General features: G+C 37.7%; 1 protein-coding gene across 3 annotated transcripts in view; it reads right to left on the bottom strand.

Annotated features, from left to right (window-relative positions):
- The window catches only part of FAM120A (family with sequence similarity 120 member A), a 53,832-nt gene that overhangs the window by 18,126 nt on the left and 8,924 nt on the right, over nucleotides 1-26,782 (bottom strand). For 2 of the 3 annotated variants that reach the window (XM_027467904.3, XM_027467902.3), the window contains exons 3-10: nucleotides 24,990-25,072; nucleotides 15,876-16,004; nucleotides 15,305-15,401; nucleotides 14,125-14,225; nucleotides 13,551-13,834; nucleotides 12,074-12,161; nucleotides 8,821-9,045; nucleotides 5,300-5,474 (exon numbers count right to left, since the gene is read on the bottom strand). In XM_027467904.3, the coding sequence (XP_027323705.1) occupies nucleotides 5,300-5,474; nucleotides 8,821-9,045; nucleotides 12,074-12,161; nucleotides 13,551-13,834; nucleotides 14,125-14,225; nucleotides 15,305-15,401; nucleotides 15,876-16,004; nucleotides 24,990-25,072 (1,182 nt within the window). The remainder of the gene's footprint in view (nucleotides 1-5,299; nucleotides 5,475-8,820; nucleotides 9,046-12,073; nucleotides 12,162-13,550; nucleotides 13,835-14,124; nucleotides 14,226-15,304; nucleotides 15,402-15,875; nucleotides 16,005-24,989; nucleotides 25,073-26,782) is intronic. The other variant, XM_027467903.3, reaches the window with a different exon arrangement.

Consider the following 26,782-nt stretch of genomic DNA (forward strand, 5'->3'; position numbering starts at 1 on the left):
TATGTCCTGGTCACACTGCTGTATTGGCAAGTCAAATTCTGCGTGGACCATCCTTTAGTTACCATCACTTACAGAACAAGTGCATGCAGCCAAGTGTACACTAGGAATGTTACAATAATTATTTCCAAATTGATATGCAATACTTCCCTCTAAAGTATCTGCATCATTTATCAAAAACCTAGAGCAATACAATAAAATCAGTACATATACACAAATATTTTTCTAGATGTGGTCTTTTAGGAACAATATAACCTTAGTGATTTTATTTAAATCAGATATAAAGCTTATGTCATATTTCTTCATAGTTGTTCAAATACTGCAATGGAATTAGATCTCAAAAACGGGTTTATATGCTGATTTTTTTAAATAAACATTTTACAACATTTGCACATGCCTTTCAATTTACAGCACTGCTTTTTATGAAGAGGTTAGCATTTTTTGTCTGCTATGCTGTCTTTCACCTATGAAAACTGTGTTCAACTCCATATTGCTGCTAAAGCCCCTCCCTTCTTTATGTTTGACGGCAACTAAAACAGAACACAATTTAAAAAAAAAAAAAAAGTCAAGACTGAGAAATGATATCTTTGGCCTTGGAGTGACCCCAAGTTTAACACAGCTCAAAATTTGTTTGCACCCTTCTTAACTCAGAGCCCAGTTATGCAGTGTGGAAAGACTCAAGGAGCTTGTTAGTGAAGCTTCAGGTTACAGCCCGGAGAGATTCCTCCGCTAGCAAAGCGGCGCAGGAGAACAGACCTGCTCTTTCTGCTGGAAGCCTTTCAGTTAGGGATTGAGAGGAGAGTGCCGCTGGTGCCAGAAGCGCTCTCACAGCTACAAAGTCTCCTTCAGCAATCAGACATCAGCTTTGCAAATGATTTCATAATCAGAGGCCATGATCTGGATTAAAGAAGCAGCTCCAGAATACCCTAAAGCACCCTCTCGTGCTTTTCTGGACTAAAACTACTCTAGCAGCATAGCTACGTTTTATAGAGCTCAGGCTAAGTTTTACAAAGATAACACGCAGCAATGAAAATAAATATTCTGATATATTTAGTCGGTAGCCTCACGACAAAATCATGTTCTATTTTGGTTGCTCCCAGTTTTTATATGCCGCTCAGCTATTTAAGAGGGGCTTGAACAGCCAGCAGAGCTACTCTGTTATTTGTGCAGGGTGTATCACGCTGGTGTTCGCTTCTTGTTTAGGCCTGGGATGGTAAATGTGGACACACGAAAGGACGGATTTTACAAAGGCTTTCGGATACTAGTTTAATTGCTGTAGGTCTCAGAAGCAAGAGGTACTTTTGGACCAAAACCTCTTAGCTCTCCCAGCAAATGGCTAGGGAAAACAGTGAGGCTACTATGCAGGACAGCTTAATCTGTTCAGCAGTGAAAAAGCTGAACTGTTGACAATTGACATAAACCAGTTATTTGTGTTTTGGAGTTCTTCTCTTCTTCCCTTCAACCTCCTTTTGACAACAGAGCCAATACTCCCGGCTACACTTGGTTTCTCAGTTTGGATGCCCCTCCAGAGGGGACTAGATGCAAATTTTGTGAGCACACACCTAAGCACCCTCTGAAGACCACCCCTCCAGCTTTCACCACTCCTCTAACAGCAGACAACAGCAAGGAGACAGAGCTCTACAGAAAACAAACGTTCTGTAAAAACAGAGCAAAACCCTTCGTTTTCCCTCAAAAGGTACCTTCCTCAGTAATACAATACCTGCTGAGGTTATGCTGGAGACTCACCCTGGTTTCAAAATTATACAAAGTAATGGTTATTTTGGGAAAGAAAAAATTCTTCTTGGAGAGTGGTTTAATACGAAGGGCAGTCTAGTGGACTAGCAAACATTCCCCCCCGAATGATGGAAAGTAGGAATTACAGCTGTATCGAGTCAAAAAGTAACTGCAGTACTGTTCACTCAAATTAAGCCTTTAACGTAACAGATGAATCTAGGACTTGTCCATATCTATTTCTCCAGGGCCTTTCTTACACATTTGACAACTCTGCACTGGGACTGCTGCCAAAAATGCCATCTTCCTCAACTGCTGAGTATCTCTGTCCTCAGAGGAACGCTTTGTGTTTTCTTTCCAGGACTTCCACTTGGAGATAAGAAATGTCTCCCCTGAAGACTGCATTAGCTACAACAAACACTCAGGATCAGAGGATGTTCAGCCACAACACCACAGAGCTAATTATGCTGGTTTTTGTACTAAACTTCCTCCTGCTGCTGATCAGTAGATCTGACTACTCACCGTAGCCCAAGTAACTGCACTGCACACTGATGTCTGCTTTAACCATCACCCTTTGGACACTGATGGCCAGTCCAAGAGCAAAAAAGCTCAGCACCAACCCGCACTAAGCTAACCAGCTTGATAAACACCTGTGAATGCTGTTACAGGCTTAAGCCATTAGCAGCAGCATCCTGCATGCTCCAGCTGTTAGAGCCCTCGCTGCTACCTGTGACTCAGATTTTTCTGGTATTCTCTTTGCATTTTTTCCATGAACTGAACACAAGGTGTGAGGTACCCACCATCATCAGAAAATGAGCTAGCTAATGAAGATTAATCAAGACTCTTCTAACCTTGTCATCTTCACTGACAGTACAGCTTGAGCTACGCATGCCTGATTTTGCAAAAGGGCTATTGCCCAAGATACGGCTTTCCTTTTGGCAGAAACAGTGTCAGCTGAATACATCCTTGATGGAGAACAGTACATCACTAGATGGCTAGGCTTAAAATAACAAACCCTCGGATCCAACCAGGAGTTATGACAGCTTGTCCAAGTGTGCATTTTTGCAGAGTGGAAAGGGCAGATGGTTTAATCGACACACATATATTTATTAGAACCAGGGAAATAACCCATTTCAGAGCTTGTAAAGAAGAGCACGTCAGACATTTTGACTGTATCCCCTCACAAGGAAGGGGAGCACAGCCAACGCTGCACACTTGGCAGTAAAAGCACAATGAAGAACTTCGCAATTCAGCTTTTCATGTCCTCTGGGAGCAGACATGAGGACATGTACGGCAAAGGCATTACTTAGCAGGCAATTATTACTGAAAAACTTCACTGACTACCTCTCCCAGCAGACCTGTTGTTTTTAATTGACTTTTCAACTACAGAAAAATAATGATTTAAAAGACAGAAAGAAGTCCATTTTAAGAAAGATCCATTATCTTACTGTCTATAAATTTAGTAATAATAGTGACATATCACGTTTATTATGTACTTTTCACAGCTTGCTATAACCCTCACACACAATATATTTGCAAATTACTCACACACAATTATTATATTGCCAGTGTAATGGTTTGTACAACAAAGATGACAGAATTTTAGATGTATTAGTAGAATCATCAATTCTCCACATAAACCTAAGGACAGTATACATGCCTTTAGAAATTAATTTCTTAATTCTTCTGATTTTTTCTGTTAATTACTGTTTCATACTTATTTTTTTGAGAGCAGTGATAAACATTAAGGCAGTAAAGGGGAATCACCACTGTCAGATAGCTTGTGTTGTAGTCCTCAGAGAAGTTAGTAGCAGCTAACAAGTGTGACAAATCAATTTGAGAAATCTGCTCTTGCCATTTGAGATGCTATTCTCCCCCTCTATCTGGCACAGGCTACCTAATTCTTGCTACTCTGTAATAGAGACGACCAAAAGAAATGCATTCGTGTAACCTAGCCCTTTCAAGCCACAAGCATGCATCTCAGCTCAAATCTATCTTTACTAGCAATTGTAGCTTTGCAGCAAAGTGCTAATCTTTGGGCAGATGTTCCAATTTTTGTTTTCTTAAGAGCATGGCCAGTCCTAAGACAGAAGTAGGTCAGGTAGCTGAACGTGTCCTGCAGCAAGATTTGCTGAAGCTCCTGTAACTACACCAAGTCAGCAGCAGTGTTCTTAGCTTCCACTGACAACAAACCTCTGAAAAGCAGCATAAATGAAGAGAAAATAGAGATCATACATGTATTCCAGCTGTCTAGTGAGAACATTCTAGGCTTACAAGATGAAAACATTCTGAAAACCAAAGCAGACCTTCAGCAGTTAGCTATTTCACCACTCCAAATACTGTAGTACACTTAAGGACAAATGTCTAATGAGGTCAAATGAATACCACGAATAACTTCATTATTTTAATCCTGAAATGACCTCATAACCTGAAATACTATTATGTTGTTTGAGTTTAAAGGGTTAAGTTTTTGACGATGTGTCGCAAGACATTACTCAAACAGGGTAAATATTAATTCCACAAAATAATGTAGATTAACAGTTTTTCAAACATTGTAATATTATAATCTTCCTTATGAATGTACAAAAACATCTAACAATTAAAAATGAAGGGAATGAACATGAAGTTTACTATTGATTCTTTGTTTTTTGCTCTTTTACACATGAAGGCTGAATAACGCTTTCCTACGTTCTAAGTATCCGCTTCTTAAATTTAGCCTAGTGACAGCAGCCTAGATATAAATACTTCTGCTGCTGCCATCCACTTAATGTTTCAGCATTACTTTAACCTTTTTAAGATGCTACTGTAAAGTTCATTCAATCATATCCTTGTATGCATTTCATTACAAGTAAAACAATGCAGAATGAGGAGGGTGAATTTTCTGGAATAAAAGTAATTCCTGGAAGCAGAAAACTTAAAAAGTTAACTTCCAGATTAATATGAGATTAACATTGATCCTTCTGACTGAATTAGCCATAAGATCTTCTGACAAGTCTGCTCACAGAAGTTTAGTCTTCCTTTAGTTGCATTACATCTGATTTCTGCAAATTTCAAACCAAGTTTTTATTCCAACACCTGAAAGTTACTAAATGGACTTGCAAAATTCACTGAAGTACATTTAATTATACATTTGGGAGAACAGAGGGGAAGACAGGGAAAGTTAACATATGCATGTCTCGTCCTCAAGGGGAAAAAAAAGCACACGAATTTGCATGCATATGCTCAGAATGCAAGTTTCCTTTAATCAAGTTCTGCCATATACTTTGAAAACTACATCAAAATATGACAATACTTGCTGCAAGCCTGACAGCAGCTTAAGCATATACTTTAAAAAATAAACACCAGAACTTACTTAGAAAGGGTAGCATTTCAAGTTCTTAAACTACTACAAGAAATAACATTTCGAAGTAAGAACATCTTTTTGTATTATCCATGGATCGAGTAAGTCATAAATTCCTCCAGCTCTAGTCACATTCATGAAATCTTAGCAATTATTCTCATTCAAATCATAGTACAAATGAAAACATGGTAAAAGAGAAGAGAAATAAAGACTGGATTCTACAGTACATACATTCTGGTGGAAGTCTGTTCTTTCTAAAAGCGAGTCTTTCAGTTTTCTTTCTGCTTTCTGCCAAACTAAACAGGACTCCGTAAACATACTGACGAACTGGCCTATAAAGCAGAGCAGCAGGAGGCAGGTCTTTGTTGGCTTCATCTTCTATAGAAACAGCAATTTTGATTTCACCCTTTTGTGTGAAAGAAAGAAGAAAAACACAACATGTTAAAGTGAACAGAAAGTATTTAGGTATGCTCAGTAACTCAATCCAGCTCTAAAATGAATCTCATCTAGTCAAGAAAAATGTGATTCAGCAATAATGTGGATCTTACATACGAGAAGGTAACACCAGAGGAGGATTACCCTACTACAAGCTGCTTGCTTTCCTCCAGTAGTTCTCTAGGCTCTGATTACTCCTATCACTTTCCTATTCCTCTTCTCCATCACACAACTTTTTTTTTGTGTGTGTGTGTGTGTGTCTGTCTGTCTGTGGATTACCTGTGACTGTCTAATTACTGATCTTTACATACAGATATTTCTAGGAGAAAAACAGTATATACGACAACAGAGCAACGTGCTTATAGAATTAAAAGACATGCAAAGCACATTTGAAGAATAAATACTAAATCTAGACTGCAGATAGTTATTTAAACAAATATTCATGCTGTCTAAAACCACCAGCCTGACTTTATGATGCAAGGGTTTGAAACAGTGCTGGGGACTCACTGTAAAAAACAACATTATGAGAAGACCTGGAGAAAAAAACTAACTGGGAATTATGCAAGTACTGTTTCAAATGTAAGTAAATGAAGCTTTAGCATTTTATACCTTCTTTATAAAAAAAAAAAAAAAAGGCATGAAAGAACCTTCTGATATTCTCTCTCAAAATATCAGCAACATTCTATATTTTTTGTATCTGTGCATTCAATCATTGTAAGATTTTCTGGGAAAGCTACTCATATTCCTATTTAAAAAGGTGCTGAGAACCACCAAACTTCTTAAGGTTTACTCAACTTTCTCATTTTTTTTTCCTGACAGTGACCTCAACAAAAATTTCCTGACAAATAAACCTTGCCCATTTCCAGAGATGCATCTCACATATTAAATGCTACTTTCTAAAAGGGCTTTTCCTTACATTTTTAAAATGCCACTAACTTATCCTTTCTATGTAGTACAAAAATAAAAACCTGTAACATAATTCATGAAGTTTAACTCCTTATCAAGTAAAAGCAACCTGCAGAAGAGCCCTGTCTATCAGTTGTTTCTTTTTTAATTTTATTTTACTGTATCAGATTTTTCTTAAGCAAAATAAGCTAAATCATCCTATGTAAGGAAAACACAGATTTAGAAAAACATTTGAGGAAGCCACACTGATTACATTTCCAGTTAAACTCTCCAGTACAGAGTAAGATACAGGGAAATGCTACAGCATCCTATATGCTCAAAAGCCTTTGCAATCAACACAAGCCAGATTAAAAGGCAGAAACTGGTGGAAGCTGTATACAGCTGTAAATGTATTACTACATAAAAGTTACTTGTTGGCTTCACACCCTAAAAATATGTTATGTCAGCAATATTAGATATTTTTAGATATTATATGGCTAAAGTATTACACAAAAATGAGTTTTTCTTGTGCACACGTACAATTAACGTTTTGACCTTTTTATTTTGGAAATTAGATCATTATGGTTTATACTCCACAAAGTGACAGTAAGTGATGGCACAGAGCACAATGCTTCACTTTACTAAATACTGCCAATTCCATCTCCTCTCATCTAAGATCAGACTCTGGAATTTCAGTACAGGATACTATTCCTAAATTATTAAAGTAACTGCAGTGTAGAAATTTATCAGGGAAACCTGATATAGCTGAGATTTCTGAAACCAGGTAGAAGACTGTTCATTTGCAACTCAAGATAAATCCACCATTGCAGAAGCAGGCAAGAACTTTCATCCCTAGAAAAGGAATAAATTAACTCCCCTTTCATTTTCCCCTTGTATTTAGGGGAAAACAGAAGATTTTATGAATCAGTAGCAAGACTAACAAAAAAAACAAATAGGGGCATTTAATTCCTTTGCTGCATTGCACCCCACAGCCTTTATATTCAACACTGACAAGAAGCAAGCACACTTTTGCTACTTGAATTATAAAAATGTTTAAACTGTCCCAATAGTGAATACAGTAGGTGACACCTTGGAGTGATTACCTTACAATATAGCTAGGTTAATTCAGTCAACACTAAGTTAGGTATAAAGAACATCTGAAAGATTTGTCTCTGTATGTAACAGCAACAAAATCTGGGGCATTTTTGTGTACCAATTAAGTATCAAGTAGTATTTAAGTGTATAAAGAATATATGATTATGCAAACTAAGAAACAGATGGTTTCAATGGCATCAATGGTCTTCATAGGCCTTTTGTTTCCTCTCCACTTTTGTTTGGTAAACGTGGTAAGTACAAGAACATGACAGCTATACAAAATATGGTGCAATAAACACGTGGGATTTAGGAACTCCAAACCCTGATGCAGAAAAGTCTATTTTTATGCATTTCAAATTCCAGCCTATTGTCCTTATCATCCTGAAATGGATTTTTAAGACTAATACAAATGACCAGGAACGTGGACAACACCATTTTGCTACATGCTGTACAAATATGTACACTCAATGGGCTTGATGAACAAAAACCAGCACCAAGTGTTTTGAAGACTTCAGTGGACAAGAATTAGTTGTCTAGCTCTGGGATGCATATGTTTGCACTTAGAAAGAACAATGAAGCGTGAATTCATGTCTTTTGAAACTTGATTAAATTGAGCACAGTGCAGGAACACGACTGCTTACTTCTGCAAGAAGCTCACGCACTGCTTTTCAAGCTGTCCTTACGTGCCTGTTGAGGTAGATCTTATTATTTTGTTTTTTTAACTAAAGATAGAGCAGAAAGTGGTCTATGCTGTGTGAAAATGCTTGTAGCTTCCCTGGCACATTAAGGCTAGCACATAAAACAAGCAAATCAATGGCCAAAATTCTTATCATCATCAAGTTCATCTATAATTGCATTTCATGATTCTAGAAGAGGTATTTCTTATAGCTCCTATGTTTCCGTCAGGGGTAGCTACCAGGGATGGGAGGGATCAAATTGTGAGGGAAAATAATCTAAGTATTTTTTTGAACACTTAAAACAGAAGACTTGGCAGAGACACCACAGTACACATGCTGGAGTTTTTAGATGAAAACAAGCAAATTAAATATTTTACATATCTGTGTGTAGATATATATAAACAAAATATTCAGAAAAATGAGCTATTTTTTAAGTAAACACTTCTAATAACAGTCAACTCATATTTAATGGAACAATATACCAGCCCAGATCAGTGTTTAGAAAGCAGGAGGAAATAAACTGCTGGAAGCACTAAAAATGGACCAGAACTCAAAACATCAGAAAGGATATAAAATTATGATATTCTTATCCAGAAACGTAAGTGCAATCACCTTTACAAAAATGATTTTTTTATAGCACATAATTGTAAAATGTCATACCTTGGTTAGGACATGAAAGATGTAGGGATACATTAACCCCTTCTTGTGCCTGTGTTCTGCCACTCTTAATACTTCAGGTGCTACTGGAGGTAATGGAGGAGTAGTAATATCCATGTGGTTTCTGGTGGGCATTGACAACAGGCATGGGATTTGTGGATTACTGGTTTGATTCCCTTTGACATCAGCTGCCTGACTTCCTGAAGAAGCACTAGAGGAACCTTCTGCCTATAACAGAACATACAAAATAAAGTGCTTTTGAAAGTGTACAGAAACATACCAGACGATCAGCCAAGAGGAACTGCAATTTCCTTCTTCACTCACAATGAAAATAGTAAATCTTCACATCATGATGGGTCAGTAAGCAGAATATACTACCCAACATCGATTAAAAGATTTTCAGAGAAGGTAAACTTACAGCCATTGTTTGCTAGCAGAAGACAATTACTGAAAAGGTATTATGTTAAAGCTTCAACTTATTAACAGCAACAAGTAATTATTATTTTCTTTTTTAATTGCACAATACAAAAGAGTGAATGATGACCTCTTAATGAAATGTGGATGACCTCATAATGATTTCCAAAATTCTACCCAACTACAAGTTTTAACTGACACAAAGACTGTCATATATATAGACTTTCGTTAACACAACCCTCCACTGTATTTCTAAATGAAGCAGGAAAAACTACATTGTGCAATTTAAATGCATTAAAAATATAGTGTCTGAACTCAAAAGCCTTAAGTGTTATTTTTTTTTAAACATGAAATTACTCTGAGAAGAAGAATGTAAGAGAAAATGGTAACATTTTCTGACTGCAAGATTAAAATGGCATTTAGTTCCACTTCTTGAAATTTAGTTCACAGGCTTAGAGCAAAAACATGACGCATAAAAACGTACTGTAAACCTACCAGTGAATAAGCCTTTTGTAAGCATTTGTGTTATAGCTTTCACAGATACTACCAAAAAAAAGAGTTCTTTCCTAAAAATCCTTGCCTACAAAACTGAAAGTTGTTTTTAGCTTCAGGAAAAAAGTTCACACTAGTTTCATGCCTATGAACTATTACAGTAATATTAGAAATTACTTTTTGTGCACTTAACGATACCTTATGCATGAGTATTTTCACAGTTTGTGAATAAAATTTCACATGCTGCATACAATGTCAAAAGCAAACCCTAAACAAAAAAGGCCAAAACCATGAAATCCCATACAAAGTACAAGAAATAACAGGAGGAAAAAAACTCATAACAAGCTAAGTTTGTTCACCAGGCTCTGATGAAAAATACAAAAAGGAATGCCTAGAACCTCCAATAATCTTGTACTGGAAGGTGCGTATTAAAAACAGGCTCTAACAAAATATCAAAGGGGGGACATTGTTTTACATTATCAGTTTAAAGATTTTTGTCCCTGTCTTCTACTACCCCACCAATTTAAAGTCAGTAATATTGGAACATAAAGAGAAGTTTACAAGACTGCCCATTACTAGGGACATATAGGGAGGAAGACAAAAAAAACAAAAAGCAAATCTGAAATATACCAATGTTTTCTTCATTTGCACTACCCAGGTTCTTCCTGAATCTTTTACAGTGGTATTCAAACACCTAAACCGAGAAACTACTGCAGTAAAGTATTATTTATTTATTTTTTAGTACTATGCAGTCATGCAAGTGAGATGAGCACACCTTTGTCACATATAATCCCACACTACACAACTCCAAGGCAGGAATTCTGATAGGCAAGTCAACAGGGTAAGAAGTGCCGATTGGTGCTGTCTGATCTATACTAGGTTTTCAGCACTTCAAATTACCTGAGAAAATCACGTAGCTCATTCCAAAGTTGAAACCTTTAGGAACTATTTCTTCTAATTGTTTTATATATGCCTCTTCAGGAAGTAAGTGAATCTACAAAACGTACTCATACTTCTCCCTGTTGTGCTCAAGAGATACAACTGTCTTCTGCTAAGGAAGGCTAAAGAAGTGGCTTGACATTCAAAAATAACAGCATGCACGTAGAACTCAAAGCATTTACACCTTAAATTGGATGCACTCAAGCTGTACTGCAGGCATGCATCTCCTGCGAAGTTTAATCACTGCTTATACAGCTCTAATTCCACATGTCCCAGGACGGGCAGGCAGGGGTGCACTGCAGCATGTCCCACCCGCCTGTGACCCAGCTGCAGAGGAAGCACCACCACCACTGGCACCCCTGGGAGGGCACGGGGCTGTGCAGCATTATACACAGAGCTTCACACATGGCCAATAGTACAGACAAGAAAGGAATGCAATAGGTCACATTAGCATTTGCATACGGTGACTAATCCACAGGCAGATACAGTTATCATGCGGGGCGTAGTCTGCAAAAATAATAACCACTGATGGATGAAATCATCAGCTTGATATTTTAAGCACCAAGCCAAAGTTTACTGGAATTTCTATGCCAAAGGTACAGGGAAAATGTTCTTCTGTTTTTCTGCAGCATAAGTAACTCATGATTTTTATTTTTTTTTTGACAAAAGACTAATAGCTAGCTCCATCACGAAAATGCTGAGGTATCACATGCAAATGATTCAAACACTAAACATGGTTCACACTCGGAAAACGGACCGTCATGCTCTTAATTTGACAATGGTTTTATATCTTCAAGAAATTTAATAGGATAACGTTAAGTCTTTAACAAGGGCTTAATTATTCCATCCTTACTTAGTAAGGTAGCAATACATTGTAGCTGTTCCCATGGAGCTACCTGAATATGTATTATGTGAAAATCATACCAAGTGGTTGTGAAGGACTTTTCCTCCTCAGCTGAGCTTTAATACACCTATAACAGTCCGTGGCTAATGCTGAAATGTTGCGTTAGAGCTGTTCTCACTACACTGTAGCTTACATGACATGGATCCTGTACCCGTGGACTGTGTCCCATGCAGAATCCTTAGTAAAAAATCAAAATAATGCACTGCTGTAGATGTGGGTAGCAATATACATGGATGAGACTGTTAGCTAAGGGGTAAACATGTTTCTCTTTTTTTATCTAGCATTTTCTAAAACAGCCTATTTAATTTTTATTTTTATGCCTATTCTACAATACTCATTGGAAATCTTACTATATTTTAAAGACACTACTTTGAAATTCACAAAAGAAGTGTAAAAATTTATGTTAAATCCCATAGATCAATTTTGAAAATTCTACTCACAAGTTTGCTATAAAGATTTAGCACAAAATAATACGCTGTAATTAATGTTTGAAACTTAACAAATTACCTTTGTTTGGTCTCCCAGGTCTCCACGTGTTTGACTTTCTGACTGGGTTCCTGTTTTTTCCCAGCCTATTTTGTTCCCACTGACATGGCTGAAGGACAACATAAAAAACATAGTATTAAAGTGCTGCTTAAGGTATGATGTGATAAATCCTCAGCAACTGTTAATGGGTCTACTGGTCAGAGAGGACTTTAGGGTATTCTATGCATTAGAAATGTTAATTTGTAGGAGTCTTGAAGACTTAGATAACTATGTTTATTCATTAATACTATGTCAATATTTAGATCACATTTAAAAGCTATAAGGAATCCTTTACAATGACTAAATAATGTTCATGCAAGAAAAATTCTTGATTGAGCTTTAAGTATTTGTCACTATGCCAATTTCTCTCAGACAGATGAAGACTACTTCTACAAACAGCAAAGTTATCTAAACTTCCATTTCTAAATTAATTCAAAACTTACTGCATACAATGCAATAGACAGTCAGATGAAAAAAATGAATACTTTAGTATGATATATTATTTGAAGTCAACAGACTGCATCAGAAGAACAAGTCCAAGCTACCATGCATAACTGCAGATACATCCAGAGTTTAATATGATGTAGAAGCATATTTCGTAGAATCACAGAATACTTTGGGTTAGAAAAGATCTCTAAGCTCATCTAGTTCAACCTTTATTTATACTATTACACACAAATTCAAACTTCTAGAAGCAATCACAGGCCTTCTAAAGACACAGGTTTTGATTCTCACATCGTAATCCACTACTCCTAACAAGATGAAGGTAAACACAAACCGCCACTGTTCAAATTTCCTTTTTGTAGGTCAGTAAGCAGTAATTACAAGGAAGCCTGCGCAACTTTATTGCCAAGGACAGACATATGATCTACTGGAAGTCAGAAATACTTCTGCAGTAAATAAGGCACATTAGTAGAAGAGAGCAAGAACAATTTCACTGCACCTTTGTTCTATACATAGCCTGTCAATGAGGGCTCTTAGGTCACTGCCTTAAATTTTAAGTTTCTGATGTCCACATCAAGTTTCTCTGCTAAACCATATTATCCCAAAATTTTACGAGCACAAATACTACAAATTCAGTGAAGTTTCATAGTTTTTAGTTACTGAAGTGTTACTGAGTTGTACTTTGAAGTAGGAATATTTCCTTTATACAAAAAAAAGAACGGGAAGGTTTTATGACATTTACCAAAATCTCACTCTTTCCTTCTTTCAATAAAGCATAAGGGCAGAAGTGGAAAAATATCCAATATTATTTGGTTTTGGATTTCTGCTCATTAAGGAACAAGGCGACTAGAGTGAACCATGAATATATTTGCAGTCAGTGACCCAAGACTATATTGTGTAGGTCTATCATATCACTAATAAGCAGATTTCTTTACTTTCAGGATACTAAATGATTATGAAAATAAATTTATTTTAGGAGAAGCTGAGTAAGAAAGCATCCTCATGAAAAACTTACTTCACTGCACCTCCATTGCCTTCATCATTGTCAGAGGAGGATGATGTAGAAGAGGCAGGAAAATACGTTGAATCCACATGGTTAGGGCTCCCACTCTGAGCTGGATTTATTGGAGAAGATCGTTCATACAATGGTGTATGTTTTCCTTCATGAGGAATGTTACTGTAGTTGTTCTGCTCAGAAAGACTTTTTCCACCTGTTTCCAAGGTGATGGCTGGCTCAGAGAGACTGTACGGGTATGGACCCTGACCTTGGGCACCACCCTGATTGGACATCTGCTGGGCCTAAAATCAAGCAATCTTTCTTAAATGAAGGTAACAAAACGACTTTTCTTTTAAAACTGAATATATTATTTAACCAAGCGGCACATTTCAGCTGTACACATTAAATCTCAGCTGTCACAGACATTCACAAAAATTGCTCTAGCAGAGTCTACAGCATCTTTATAGCTCCAGAGTAAAATGCAGTCAGTGAACACCCATGCTAAAAGTTACATATACCTTTCCCACCTAGATTCTAATTCACGAAGCACAGTAGGTTTCTCCCAAGGAGAAGGACGGAGGGCTACACTTACCACAGGTTTTGCTTGTAGTGAGGTCTGTGGAATGTTAAGTATCTGAGAAGGAACATATGGTGGCACTATCCCAGGCATTCCAAACTGATTTGGTCTGGCTGCTGCATTGCAAGTGGGGAGGAGGGGAAATAAACAGGGGGGAAAAGAAAACCACTTATGAAAAATGCTCACTACTTATTTGACACAAATTTTATCTTTTTTATCCCTTTGCTTCTATGGTTTATCTTTTCTTGTTCTGTTAGCATTACTGTTTTCCAGTATGCCTTAAGTTAGTTTTATTCATTTTTGCCTTTTAATAAAAATAGCTTGTGAAGTCTCTTTTACTTGCCTCACCTTTTCTCAATTGTTTTTCTCTCATTGCCGTACACTTCTATTCTACCTGGGAATCAAAGGAAACTTAAAAGAAAAAAGCCCAAGAGAGGTGATAAGCAAGAAGCTGACAAAACCGATGTCACAGAGACACACAGTGTTAGCACTTTCTATCATTTGAGTATCTAACTTAGAGTAGACTTAAAAATCTTTTTGTTGTAGCTCTTGGAACAAAAAGCAAACAAACAAAAAACAATTAAATAAAAAGAATAAAAAATATATTAGCATACCAGTATGGTAACTGAAAGTCATTGGAAAATTTCAGCTCAAGTGTTAGAAATGAAGGACATGTATTAAGTGCTATGATCATATGATTAGTTTGTACATCTTGTGAGTAATCTGCAACACCAGATCAATTAGTGGCTGCAATTTAAGCACGTATGTTATAACACCAGAAAAATCAAAGACCATGAAAAGAGTTCTAAAATACATCAGGTAAATCAAGCAAGAAGTAAGAATATTTTGTGGAAAAGAAGCTGTCTTCATGACTAGAACCAGACACAGCTTCCACTCGTTTCCAGCACTATACTCACAAGCGACATAATGCTTAGAACTGATTCAGCAATAGCTAAGAGGAAAATCAGTCCACATTACTATTCTCCTTTTGTGGAAAGAACACAGCCACTGTGAAGACTCTGTGAACTTTGTGAAAAATCTTTTTTGGAAGCATGGTATTCAAGTGTTAATTGCCAGAGAATAAATATGTTTTAAAAGACCCCGTTAATAATAATTTAGGGTTATTAAAATAATAATTTAAGGTTATGCCAGGTTTTGTTTAAACTTAAGAGTCTTTAATTTTTTAATTACTTACCTAGGTAATGTGGTGGATGAAATGGCATAGGTTTATTAGTTGCTGAATAATAAGCAACTGCTCTCTTAAATCGAGTAACTTTGTCATCTGTTCTAGACTAAAATAAATAAATAAAAGAAATATCCATCAGGATCAAATCCAGGCATGTCATCTATATGTCAGCACAGCACTGCAGAGCAGTTGACTTATATCACATACAGTATTAACGCCTATGGAGCCATGAGGACTATACCTCCACACCCTCAGAAGGAACATCATATCAACCCCTGCAAGGATAAAGCTTGAAAATTATCCTGATGTACCACTGATTCTCAATGACAGTACACAAAGCTAGACTACAAAACCCCTGTGGTTATCACAAATTTAACTTTAAAGCACAGGGAGTAAGTGCAGCATTTCTGCTTTCCAAAAGACTGGAAAATTACACTAGGGTACATACGACACCGCATACACCAACAGATTCCTATATCAACTGATACAAAGCACTACTTTTATTGAATGCAATTCTTCAACACAAGTCTAGAGCACAAGTGCACAACTGTTTAAGAAAATATTTTTTTCCATACTTTACCTGTGAATGCTGAAAAACATCTTTTGCTATGGCATCCAAATCAGTGGTGTCCTGAATGTTACGGACGTAGTCAGCTACAGCTTTGATTACTACGTCACAAGGTGGTAAAACTAACTGGTGAGCACGTACCTGTGAAAACATGCACATACGTTACTCAGACATAACAGGGCAGTCCAAGATACTTCAGTTACACCGCAAAGAATTAACACAATTGTTTACTGAAAATATATTCAACAAATTCTATGTTGACAGATTTAAGGATCTAAATATTTTTTGGGATTTTCACCTTGTTTTCAGAACTCACTTTAAGCAATGACTTGTATTTTTCATCTACAGTACATATATGTATGTATGCATGTACATATGTATGGGAAACCTCACCTCTGTGTAAATATTTGTTGATTAAGTGAAGTATCTGGTCCAATAACAAACACAGTCAATGACGCTAATTATTTTACTCCTTTCCAGTTAGACACCTCCACATTAGATAAAGGATTTTCTAGAAGATACATCCATTTGGTATATATGCCAGATTTTTATTTTTTTATTATTATTATTATTTTTTATATATTGACACAGTTTATATTCTGAATGTAAAGTGGTGTCAGAATTACTGAAAGAGATCCACTGGGGACAGAAAGATCTCTGTGCACAAGAAACAGAAACACAGGGGAAGATTTGAAAAACAAACAGAAAATGAATATCTCAAAGAAACTTACTCTCAAGATCCTACAGGTTTTGGTCTGCAAATTCTTATTTGAAGATAATACATAGTTAAATAACTACGTGTTTTCTTACAAGTTATTTAGTTAAATAACTAGTGTTTTCAAACTCTGCATATTTCATTATAGTATGCTATATTCACACACCTTCATATTATAAGGAGCATTTTAGGCAAGAAAATATTGTTTATTTCTTTCATATTATACAAAAAGAGGTATAAATTTCTCTCATTACTATGTGAGCAAATTTACTTTCTCTTCCAAGCAATTCAATATCAACACGGTTATATGCCCGGTTACTCTTTTTACAGACACACAGGATGTTCTTCAGAAGATAATTTCACTGATAGTTTCAACGCTCTCGCATTAAAATAATTGATGTTCCACCCTCTGATGTCAGATGCGTCTGACCTCCCATACTAACTGACTATTCTGAATGTATGAGAAACATGTGCTTTAAAGGCATGCTAGAAGTTCCCCTCAAGTTTATGACCCAAGTCCATCCAGACCATAGATTTTTCTCTACAGAGTCCGCAGTACAGGCTACTCAAGATCTTAGGAAAATAATGAATTCCCATTGATTTACTGGTCACCAACTGCGGCCACGGGCTTGACAAGATACAAATCACTTTGGACTTTGTAGAAGACCTCTGTAGAAAGAAGAAAGAGCTAGAAGAACTTTGTGAGGTGACTTCCAAGGTCCCTACAGATGCAGCTCCCACAGTTCAGCAGCTGACAACTGCTCTGCTGTACCAGGCTCTGCTGCTGTACTAGGAAGTTTTCCACTCAGTTCTTTGGCCTAAACTCTTCCCATTTTCATATGAAGAAAGGAAGAGAACCAGGTATTTCTGGAAAACCTGGCCTTCCATCTAAACACTGTCACCAGGCTCCTCCTATACCTACAGCCCTGAAAATAAACCAAGGATTATTCAACATACTGTGACGGGAATTACCTCTCGTACATGCACTACACAATCCTGCTTGTACTAAAGGAAGTGCAGGTCAAGCAAGCATCATGGACCACTGCAAAATGAAAAGTTGTGTAGCTGTGCTGCTAGCTGGGTCTCCAGAGCTACCCACCCCCGGGCAGGTGGTTCCCTTCCCTCCATGCTGCACAGAGCGCACGCACAGAAAAGAGGCCTCCAACTACATGGCCTACATTTCTGAGAATGCCTCAGGAACTTTATAAAAATTCTGTCTGGATCCTTGGTGCAATTCTGGAGCACTCCATTAGTAGCTATACGGGCAGCCAGATTTTCAACTTTCACCTGCCAATTTGCTAAATTCAGAGACAAGATTTGAGAAGTTGTAATTACTGTTTAAGAGTTCTAGACTTTAGATATGAGAAGAAGGTGAAAAATCCTTGTTTGTGTTCCACACAGAGTTACCATACTGTAATAAAAAATACTGCAATCCAGCCTCATCAGAAACATTTATGCAATACTCTTATTAACACTTAATTAGATTTATATTTGCAATTTAGAGTCCACACGACAAGCCCTTTTTTTTTTATATGCAGTCCACCACATTGCTTTCTCTCCTCTGCCTGTATTTGATCCACTTACTATGCAATTTCTTAGACAGCCTTCTTAATATTTAGACCATGGAAATTTTGCCCAGATTCCCATTTTTATTAATTTCCTTCTCTCCATATCTGCTTTTCAGAAGTGTCAGGATATTCATTCTGCATCTGGTCATTCTCTACCGGAAATGAGCTTCGCATTTTATGAGACTGAATAAAGAACAATTTAGTTTAGTGTAGGTAAGTGGCACAGCAATTATTTTTTATTTCAGACAGTAAATTTAAATTTTCAGTAGCGTGCAATCCGAATGTACAGAACAATCCTAAATATAGATCACATTCATATGTAAGCTTACACTCACAAATATTGACGAATTTTGCTCCAATCTGCTAGCAGAAGACAGCTTTTCTCCTCACCGGTAATCTAAGTCATCTTACGAACACCAACCATTTTATTTGTAAGTGTAATTATTACACATCTCTAAAGCAGCTGAATCATAACATGGCTGTGTCATGTTCAATGTACTCTCTGCAGAGCACCTTGGAGAAACCCTGCCTTACTGCTTAAGTGTTTCTGCAATGTCTGCTTGAAAATTCAGTGGATGAAAAGCACGAGCAGCATATCATCAGGCTTATGTAATTTCCAAGATAGTAATATTTAATAAACGTTAAGCAGTTACCATCAAGAGATGATATCATGACACTCTAGCACTAATATTCAGCTCAGACCCTAGAAGCACAAAGCTCAAGCGAGACATGTTACGGGCTTACTATGCAGATCACCGCCAATTTAGCTCCTTTTAAACCAACAGCCTGAAGACCTCACTGGCGCATATTGCTAGCTTCTGAAGTGAGACCATCTTAAAGTACGTATTGCAGATTTAGAGACATTTCAGACATCTGGATTTTATTCTCTTTTATTCTGTTTCAGAAGACATCTAGTCCATATGTGAGAACACCCTCAAAAATAAAAATGTCATGACCTATACAGAAGCCAAAAACAAAAAAGAGGAGAAATAAGATACACTCTCCTGCTACTGAAGAGGAAAAAAATTCTATTCGTTTTGGAATGTTCTAGAAGTCTGAAATTGTACATTTTGCACTGAATCATAAATGTTTCTAATGCTGTGTGCATTAAGATACATAGGAAGTCTTCAGTGTTAGATAAGAGAAAAACATTAAGACTTAACAGTAAAATTTACAGAAAAACTGTTAATGATTCAAATGTGCTGTTAGCTGCACTCAAAGCATTTCAGAACAAAATTAGAATCATATCTTGATTTTTTTTTTTGTTTCCTTCCTAGAAGCCAGTTTTACCTTAACCTCTTCAGAAGAATTTCTGAGAATATTTTGAAAAACAAATTTTGACAAGTCAAACATGGAGGTAGATCACACTCTTTGAGGGAATCAGGTTAGAAAACACATGACATCTGACAACTGCATTTTCCTAGTTGTAAAAGGACTGCTTTAATTTCATGAAGGACCACTGACAAGAATCACAAGTGACCTATTAATGCACTTTGGCAAGAGTAAGTGGGGAAAGGAAATTAATTTTACAAAGGTATTTGCCAAAACAAGAGGCAGAGAGCAACATTACAAGCCTTGAAGCTAAGAGATTAAAAAAAAAAAGCCTTGGTTTTGATGAAATAAACTTGCAAAAATGCTTTATCAAAAGAGAATAGGCTCACATATGTGCAACTCTACCAGATTAGCAGGATACTGTAAGAAGAACCTAAGCTACACTTGGAAAAAACTCCCCCATTCTGGGACAACTACGGTTACCCACCACCGCAAGGAATTCAAGCCTTTAAAAGCTAATCAACACAAGTACCAGCATTTACTGTTGTGCCTGCTAGAAACAGATAATCAATTTCATTTTATTTTCCAAACATTAAAAAAGAAACTGCAAATGTTCAATTATAGGGAGGTGACACATAGGGAACATTTTTTTCATTGGTGAGAGAAAAGGCTGAAGATACAAGGACCATTACAAGTTATCTGGGTTTTGTTGTTTTTGTCTAGTAATTTCTGGTAGAGCTCCCACCCAAACAGTTTGCCTCTTATCTCAGCCTTTGAAGGTTAAATACATTTAATCTTACAGGCTTGTAGTGTATCTGATCTAACAACAACCTTTCCAAAGAGGCAAGAAGTTCACTGGATGCCTTAAAATCCTCTCAAATGAGAAGCTCAGCTTTTCCCTTAAGATCGGGTTATTCAATTAGAAATTCTCTCTCCCCCCTCCTCCCTTCATACTGGTTGGAAAATTTCTTTCTATGTTCCTATGTCAGGGTGGCAACGGAGAACAATGCACACAGCGCGGAGATAATTTGTGAACAAGTTATATGCATAGGACTGGGAGAAAAGTGAAACCTAAATCGAGGAACCAGAAGATGCCAAAAAGAATAGGGGAGAGCACAAACACAAGCTGAAGAGCTGATACAGGCAGACCTCACACGAGACAATCCGCCTGACAACTGTGCACACTGCCATGAACTTGAGGGCTGGGCTGCAATCCAGAAAGACCTAGACGACCTAGAGGAATGAGCCAGCAGGAACCTTAAGAAATCCAGCAAGTACAAAAGCAAGCCTTGCACCTGGCTGCTATACAGGCTGGAGATGTGCCAAGGAAGACTGGGGCTCTCGGTAGACGGCAAGCTGAGCAGGATCCAGCAGGGTGCCCTGACAGCAGAGGAGGCCAGCTGTGCCCAGGGCCACAGGAGCACAGCCAGTAGACTGAGCGATGTGATGACTTTGATGACTTCTGCTCCTCAGCGCTCATTAAATCACCCCCAGAACACTGCATCCAGCTTTGGGCTCCCAAAGCCCAAAACAATACAAGACAGATGTCAATAAAGTTGAGCAAGTTCAGCTGAAGGCCATCAGGACTGTCAAGGAGTTGGAACAGTAGCTCTATGAGAAGGGGCTGAAGGAACAGAGCTTGCTCAGCCTTGCAATGACAAGGCTCTGAGATCACCTACCAGCAGCCTTTCGATGCCTGTGAGAAGGTTATCCAAAGCACAGAGCCAGGCTCCTCACTGCTGTGCATCGTGGAACAAGAGACAAAAGGCATAGACTAAAATAAGATGGGTTCAGCCCGTGTGCAAGGAAAAACATTTTTACCTCAAGGACTGTCAAGGCATGGAGAAGGCTGCCCAGACAGGTTGTGCAATCACCAGCCAGCCTCAGAGGTTTTCCAGACTAGTTTAGGTAAAGCCCTGAGCAATGCGTCCTGACCTCACGTTGACCATGTTTTGAGCAGGAGGTTGGGCTACATGACCTGAAATCCTTTCCAACATGAATCACCCTATGATGGCCTGTAGCATCCAGCAGGAGAACACTTACCTGAAGCACATTTTAAGAGTAGCACCTGAGCAGCAGCACACTGTCTAAGATTAGTCTCCCTCTGGCAGACTCCCTCTCAGGGCAGTGGAGAAAGACAAGAACTTCCCAGAGCAATTCACAGAAGCAGCCCGACCTGCACATTTTGAACTTACTTCTGGAAGCATCTCTTCCTGTCCCTCTACCAAGATGAAGCAGCCAAGGAGATTAGGTAGCTAATTTTGCCAGGTAAAAATAGATGTGATACACTGTAATGGTGGACATATGGAGATCTTGCCAAAGAGTTCAGCAAATTCAACCTTTCAAATCCACACTAACAGGAAGATAGTCCATCACAAATGAAGGCATCAATCTCACAGTTTCCCTGCATATTTTTCTCTTTCCAAAAATCTGAGGTTGTGTTAAGACTTGTTTCTAAGGTTACCTTTCCCTTGTGTATGAAGCATTTACATTTCTTTGATGCTATGTCCTCCCAAATCAACACCAACTCATCTAGAGATAAGAAAGTCCCCTCGTAATTCAGTTCTGATGCAAAAAATGCATTGATCTTGAAGCTCCTTCCTGTAGCAGGCTTTCCAGAATGGGAACCAAATTGTTTCTGTAGACCTCTTAAAAATAAATCCTGAAGCACACAAATAAAACCCAGTATAATGCTACCTCCCATAGTAGGACTAGCAGCCAAATTCTCTCAGGAATTTTAACATCTCACCTCCTGTTTCAAATTCTGATCTCGGTGGTCATTTCATTTAAATTTGTCCACAGAATTTCACAGTTTTGCTGAGCTGATGATTGGTGCTGGTGCCTTCTGCAGGCACCACTTTTTACCCTGCACGTAAGATGCTGTCAGGACAGTTCGGTTCATTTCCTTCTAGATGTGAAGGACAGACTTTTTCTTCAGATTTCCATTTCCCTTCCTTTCAATTTCTACTCAGCTGTTCCTAGATGAATGGTCCATTCTCATGTCCCTCTTTTGAAGAGTGACAGTTTATTTAGTTCTGCTTTTTTTCCACCTCAACAACTTGATCCTTGAGCAGACATGCTGGTTTTCTACTAGCGAAGACTGGTAATTTCTTATTCTAAGCCACATTTCTTAACTGGTGAACTAGCAAATCTTCTCTTACAGGAAGAGTAACCATTTTGCTACATCATAATAAAAGACTGAGAAAAAATGCAGAAAATACGTTGTATATTATCTGTCATAGATTTCACTGAGAAGCTGTGAACCAAGCCACTAGGAACCAAATTTGTTAGCTATCTACTGCCTTAGATATGAAAGGTTGAAGTCTTTATGCAATTAGAAAAGTTTTCTATATCCTAAATGAATTGAATGAGGTGTAGAATGAGTTCTGTGTTCCTAGGCACCAAAAACAATCAGCACTAAATTTAAATAGATGTAACAATGCAGAGTTTTAAGTATAGCCCACAACTCCCCTTGCCCCACTTCCCAACTTTTACATTAGCTTCTGATATTTTGTTGTTTTTTTTCAAACTGCCCTGAAACTACTTTTTGCCCTCTAACTTACAGCTAACAAACCTCTCTCAACTTCTTTAAGTATTCATGAAGTTTACAAGGAGTGTTTCCTTCTGTACATCTACAACTAACAGTCTCTACAGAGCAACTTTTAATGACACCATTGACATGTCAAAACAAATAAAACTGAGCTAATGAGCTACTGAAACAAGTTATGATTTCAAACCATGAGCACAGCTGAAACTGAAGCTAAAAAATGAAGTTGTTCCCTGACTGGCAACTAATGAAGATTGGTTTCCTGTAGACTTGTGTCCTTTCTGCTGCAGCCCAGCTTCCTTCTCTCCCTTTTGACACCATTATCAGCCAGGAGACAGAAATGCTGCGGTTAGTTTGAGGCTATGTACTTAACAATTGGCCAGCCTGCTGCTGTGAAATGAAATAAATTGTGTGTTGTGCTAGCCTTTTCCCTCAGTAAGGGCACTAATTCGGGTCTTTTTCACCGATAATAGTGTATCAGCTTTCACAGAGCCTGTAACAGCCAAATGGGAACTACTTTCAAATCTGATTAACATTGGTCAACAGATTAAATAAAAGGAGGACTGCCCAAGTCAGCCCAATGATCTCTAAGAAAGTAAGTTTAATTTCCTTAGGATGTCAGGTAAAAAGCCAATTGGTGCTTTCACTGAAAAAGTAAATGCAGAAGCAAAGATGACAAATGTCTGATTTTCATTCTAGTCATGTAATTCAGTACATATTTAGAAGATGTTTCAGAAGATCTCTACAACCATATTCTGAATTTGCTGTAAGACAAATCTACTCAGTCTAAAACACAGAAAAGTATTCTGCACATCAGAAAGTTTTATCAACCACTTTGAGAGAAGTCACACATTTTAACCTTACTAGTCAAAAATAAAAATACAGGCACATTCCTTTAACCTTTCACTTCTTCATCTCAAGTATTACAAGGCAGCAGCAAACACACATTTATATTGTTTTGTGATTACAACATGCTGACACTTACCTTCCTAAAACAGGAGTGGTAGCAAAACAGTGGATGAGTAACATCAAATTCTCATACCTGCTTGCTAGGCAATTCACCTTAAAAACACTGCTGAAAATCTTAAATTCTACCTTTAGCAAGTTAAATTCTTTTTTTTTTTTTTTCCCCAATGCTTAAGAAACTTTAGGAGTAGCAGGAAAAAAGTCTATTTTTGTTGCAGATACTAGAACAGAACACTTTTACAAAATTTACAAAACGTAAATTGATTAGCTATATGGAACACCTTAGGAAAAAAAGGAAAAGGATATGTGTATTGTGGCAGAGAGAAAGAAAGGTCACTATTATTCCATTCTCTAGTGTGTCCAGTTTCCCTTTTATAGCTGCTTGGCAAATGCACAAAGCAAGTGTGATTAAGCAGCAGAACAGACATACTGTAAACTAAGAGCATCAGACACAAGCCACTTGCCTCAAAAAAAAAAAAAAAATCTACTGAAGACCACACTGACTTTCTTGTGCAGCCAACTTTGGTATATTTACACTGTAATTCAAGAAGTGCAGATAACTGACAAATTCACACAAACTCAGACCAATAGAAAATAAAAGAATTTGGTAGGAAGATAGCCTGCTAATTATTTTTGACAGTTGAAGAACGTGACTGAACACAAAATAATACTAAAAAAAAGAAAGTGAGTGTAAAAAGCTACATTCTCTAAGTAAAACACACACAGAAGCTATTGGGTGGATGGCTCACGGAGCTGAAGGGCACAGAGGGGGATCGCAAGGGCTAAGTTTAGCCTGGTAAGGCTAATCACCCCAGGTATCCTCTGCAGTCAACAGAGGGGCAGGGACACCAGACGGTGACTGAGAACAAGAACCCTGCATAGCTGCTCTGACTCCAAAATCTGCAGGAGCTATGGCAGGCTACCACAATTCTGAATAAGCTTCCTCTTGCTCTTTATTATACTCACAATACATTTAAAATATTAATCTATTACACTGCTCTGATTAACTGCTATGACTGATTTCATTTTATACAACTACTAGCAATTAAACTCTGTACCTTAAGTGAAGCTAGTGGATGTTCTGGACCAAGTAAACTCCAATGAAAAGAAGCCAAATCTTCATCAGGTAGAATATGATTACCTAGAATAAAGGCAGAACTTTATTTAAGATATAGACATTAAAAACATTTCACACTGATTCCACATGCAGCAAAATCAATATGTAGTCCTCAATTCCCAATAAAGAGTTACCAAAGACAGACTGAACTTGCAGGTACCCTTTTTGTCACTCCAGAAAATCCTCATCAAAATACTGTCCTTACAGCAAAACACACTTCCCTTAGAGAAGCAACAGAGCCAGTCACAACACACGGTGTCTACCTCAGACACGTTTTATGAGGGGATCCTCAACAGGCTTTAGTAGTTGAGGCGTGACAGTGCACGAACATGCTCTGCTGCTCCCCGACAAGCTGGAAAGCCCATCCTGCAGGCCAGCACATGCTGTTACCGATGCACATCAGAGCTGCCGCTGGAATCCGCACTCAGCCCCGCTACACAGCGTGGGTTGAGCAGTAAGCCAGCAGGCAGGTTTATCTAACCCTCCGGAATGCTAGGAGCTCTGGTGATACTTAGCAGGTTCCCAGTTCCCGAAGTTTTTCTTCCTGGCCTACCAGGTCAGGAAAGAGCCTGGGCTGGCAACATCAAAGTAATTAGGAACTTATTTAGTTGCTCCAATGAACAAAGATGATAGCTATATTTACCAAGCTGTTCATACCAAATATAAAATCACTGAAAAGATTGTTTTGTTTTGTTTTTCAAAGCACATTATGTTCAGGAAAAAAAAAAAACAACACAAAACAACAACTTAGCAGAAAACATTTTGAACATTTTAATTCATTGAATACTAATTAATCATCCGCTGACAGAGTTTAGTGTTTGTGAATACAAACTTTATAAAGAGCAAGACAATGTATTACTACCCTTGGTAGGAAACTTGAGGGTATTTTTATTTTTATTTTTTTTATTATTACCAAGTAGCAGATTAGCAGTAAATGCAAGGTTCTCATTCAAATCAGTATGTTTACAGGTCGGATGTTGTTGTTGGTGTTTTTTTTTTTTTTTTGCATTTCACTATTTGGACAAAATCTTGAGCTCCCGCCTAAGTCATAAGGAAAGTCATAAGGAATATGACGGTGCTGAATCAATCACAACAGTTGCTTATTTTCTTAATACTTTGCCCATAGAATATTTGGCTTTGCTCTTAATGCTCTGCAACACGTGAAAATGAAGAAAGCTGTCCATTGCCTGGTGACTAGTGAATGCCTCCCAGAGAGGGAACTCTTATCCAATCAATATTTCACCTCCAGCTGAGATCTCCAACAGAGAGACATAATCTTTATTCATTAGGAGCTAAACCTGACATTCACATCAGAAAGATTCAACAGGTTTGTATATAACAGCCACATTCTTACTAATCTAATCAAGGTAGGATTAGACAATCTTTACAATGCAGGTCTGTAAAAAATCAACTACAGCCAGAGCACTATAAAGTTTTGTGCTAACTAATGGTAACTCCTGCAGATTATCCTAAAATAGTCGGAGCATCTCTTCCTCCTACCGAAACTTCAATCTTGTTTGGTCTCCATCTGTCATGTCAGTTAATTCCATCCTCTTGAACACACATATATGGCAGTCTGACCATTTGATCAATTCTCACTGCACAGCAAGTTTTGGAATTCAGTACGTTGAAGTGCAGCAGTGTCTTCTATAGTCAGGTAACAGGTGATGCCTGTACTTACCTTAAGTGGTTCTAAAATTTTATTGAGAAACAGAGTAAGACTACATAACTAGA

This window comes from Anas platyrhynchos, chromosome 13, assembly GCF_047663525.1.
Source record: "Anas platyrhynchos isolate ZD024472 breed Pekin duck chromosome 13, IASCAAS_PekinDuck_T2T, whole genome shotgun sequence".
Lineage (NCBI taxonomy): Eukaryota > Metazoa > Chordata > Aves > Anseriformes > Anatidae > Anas > Anas platyrhynchos.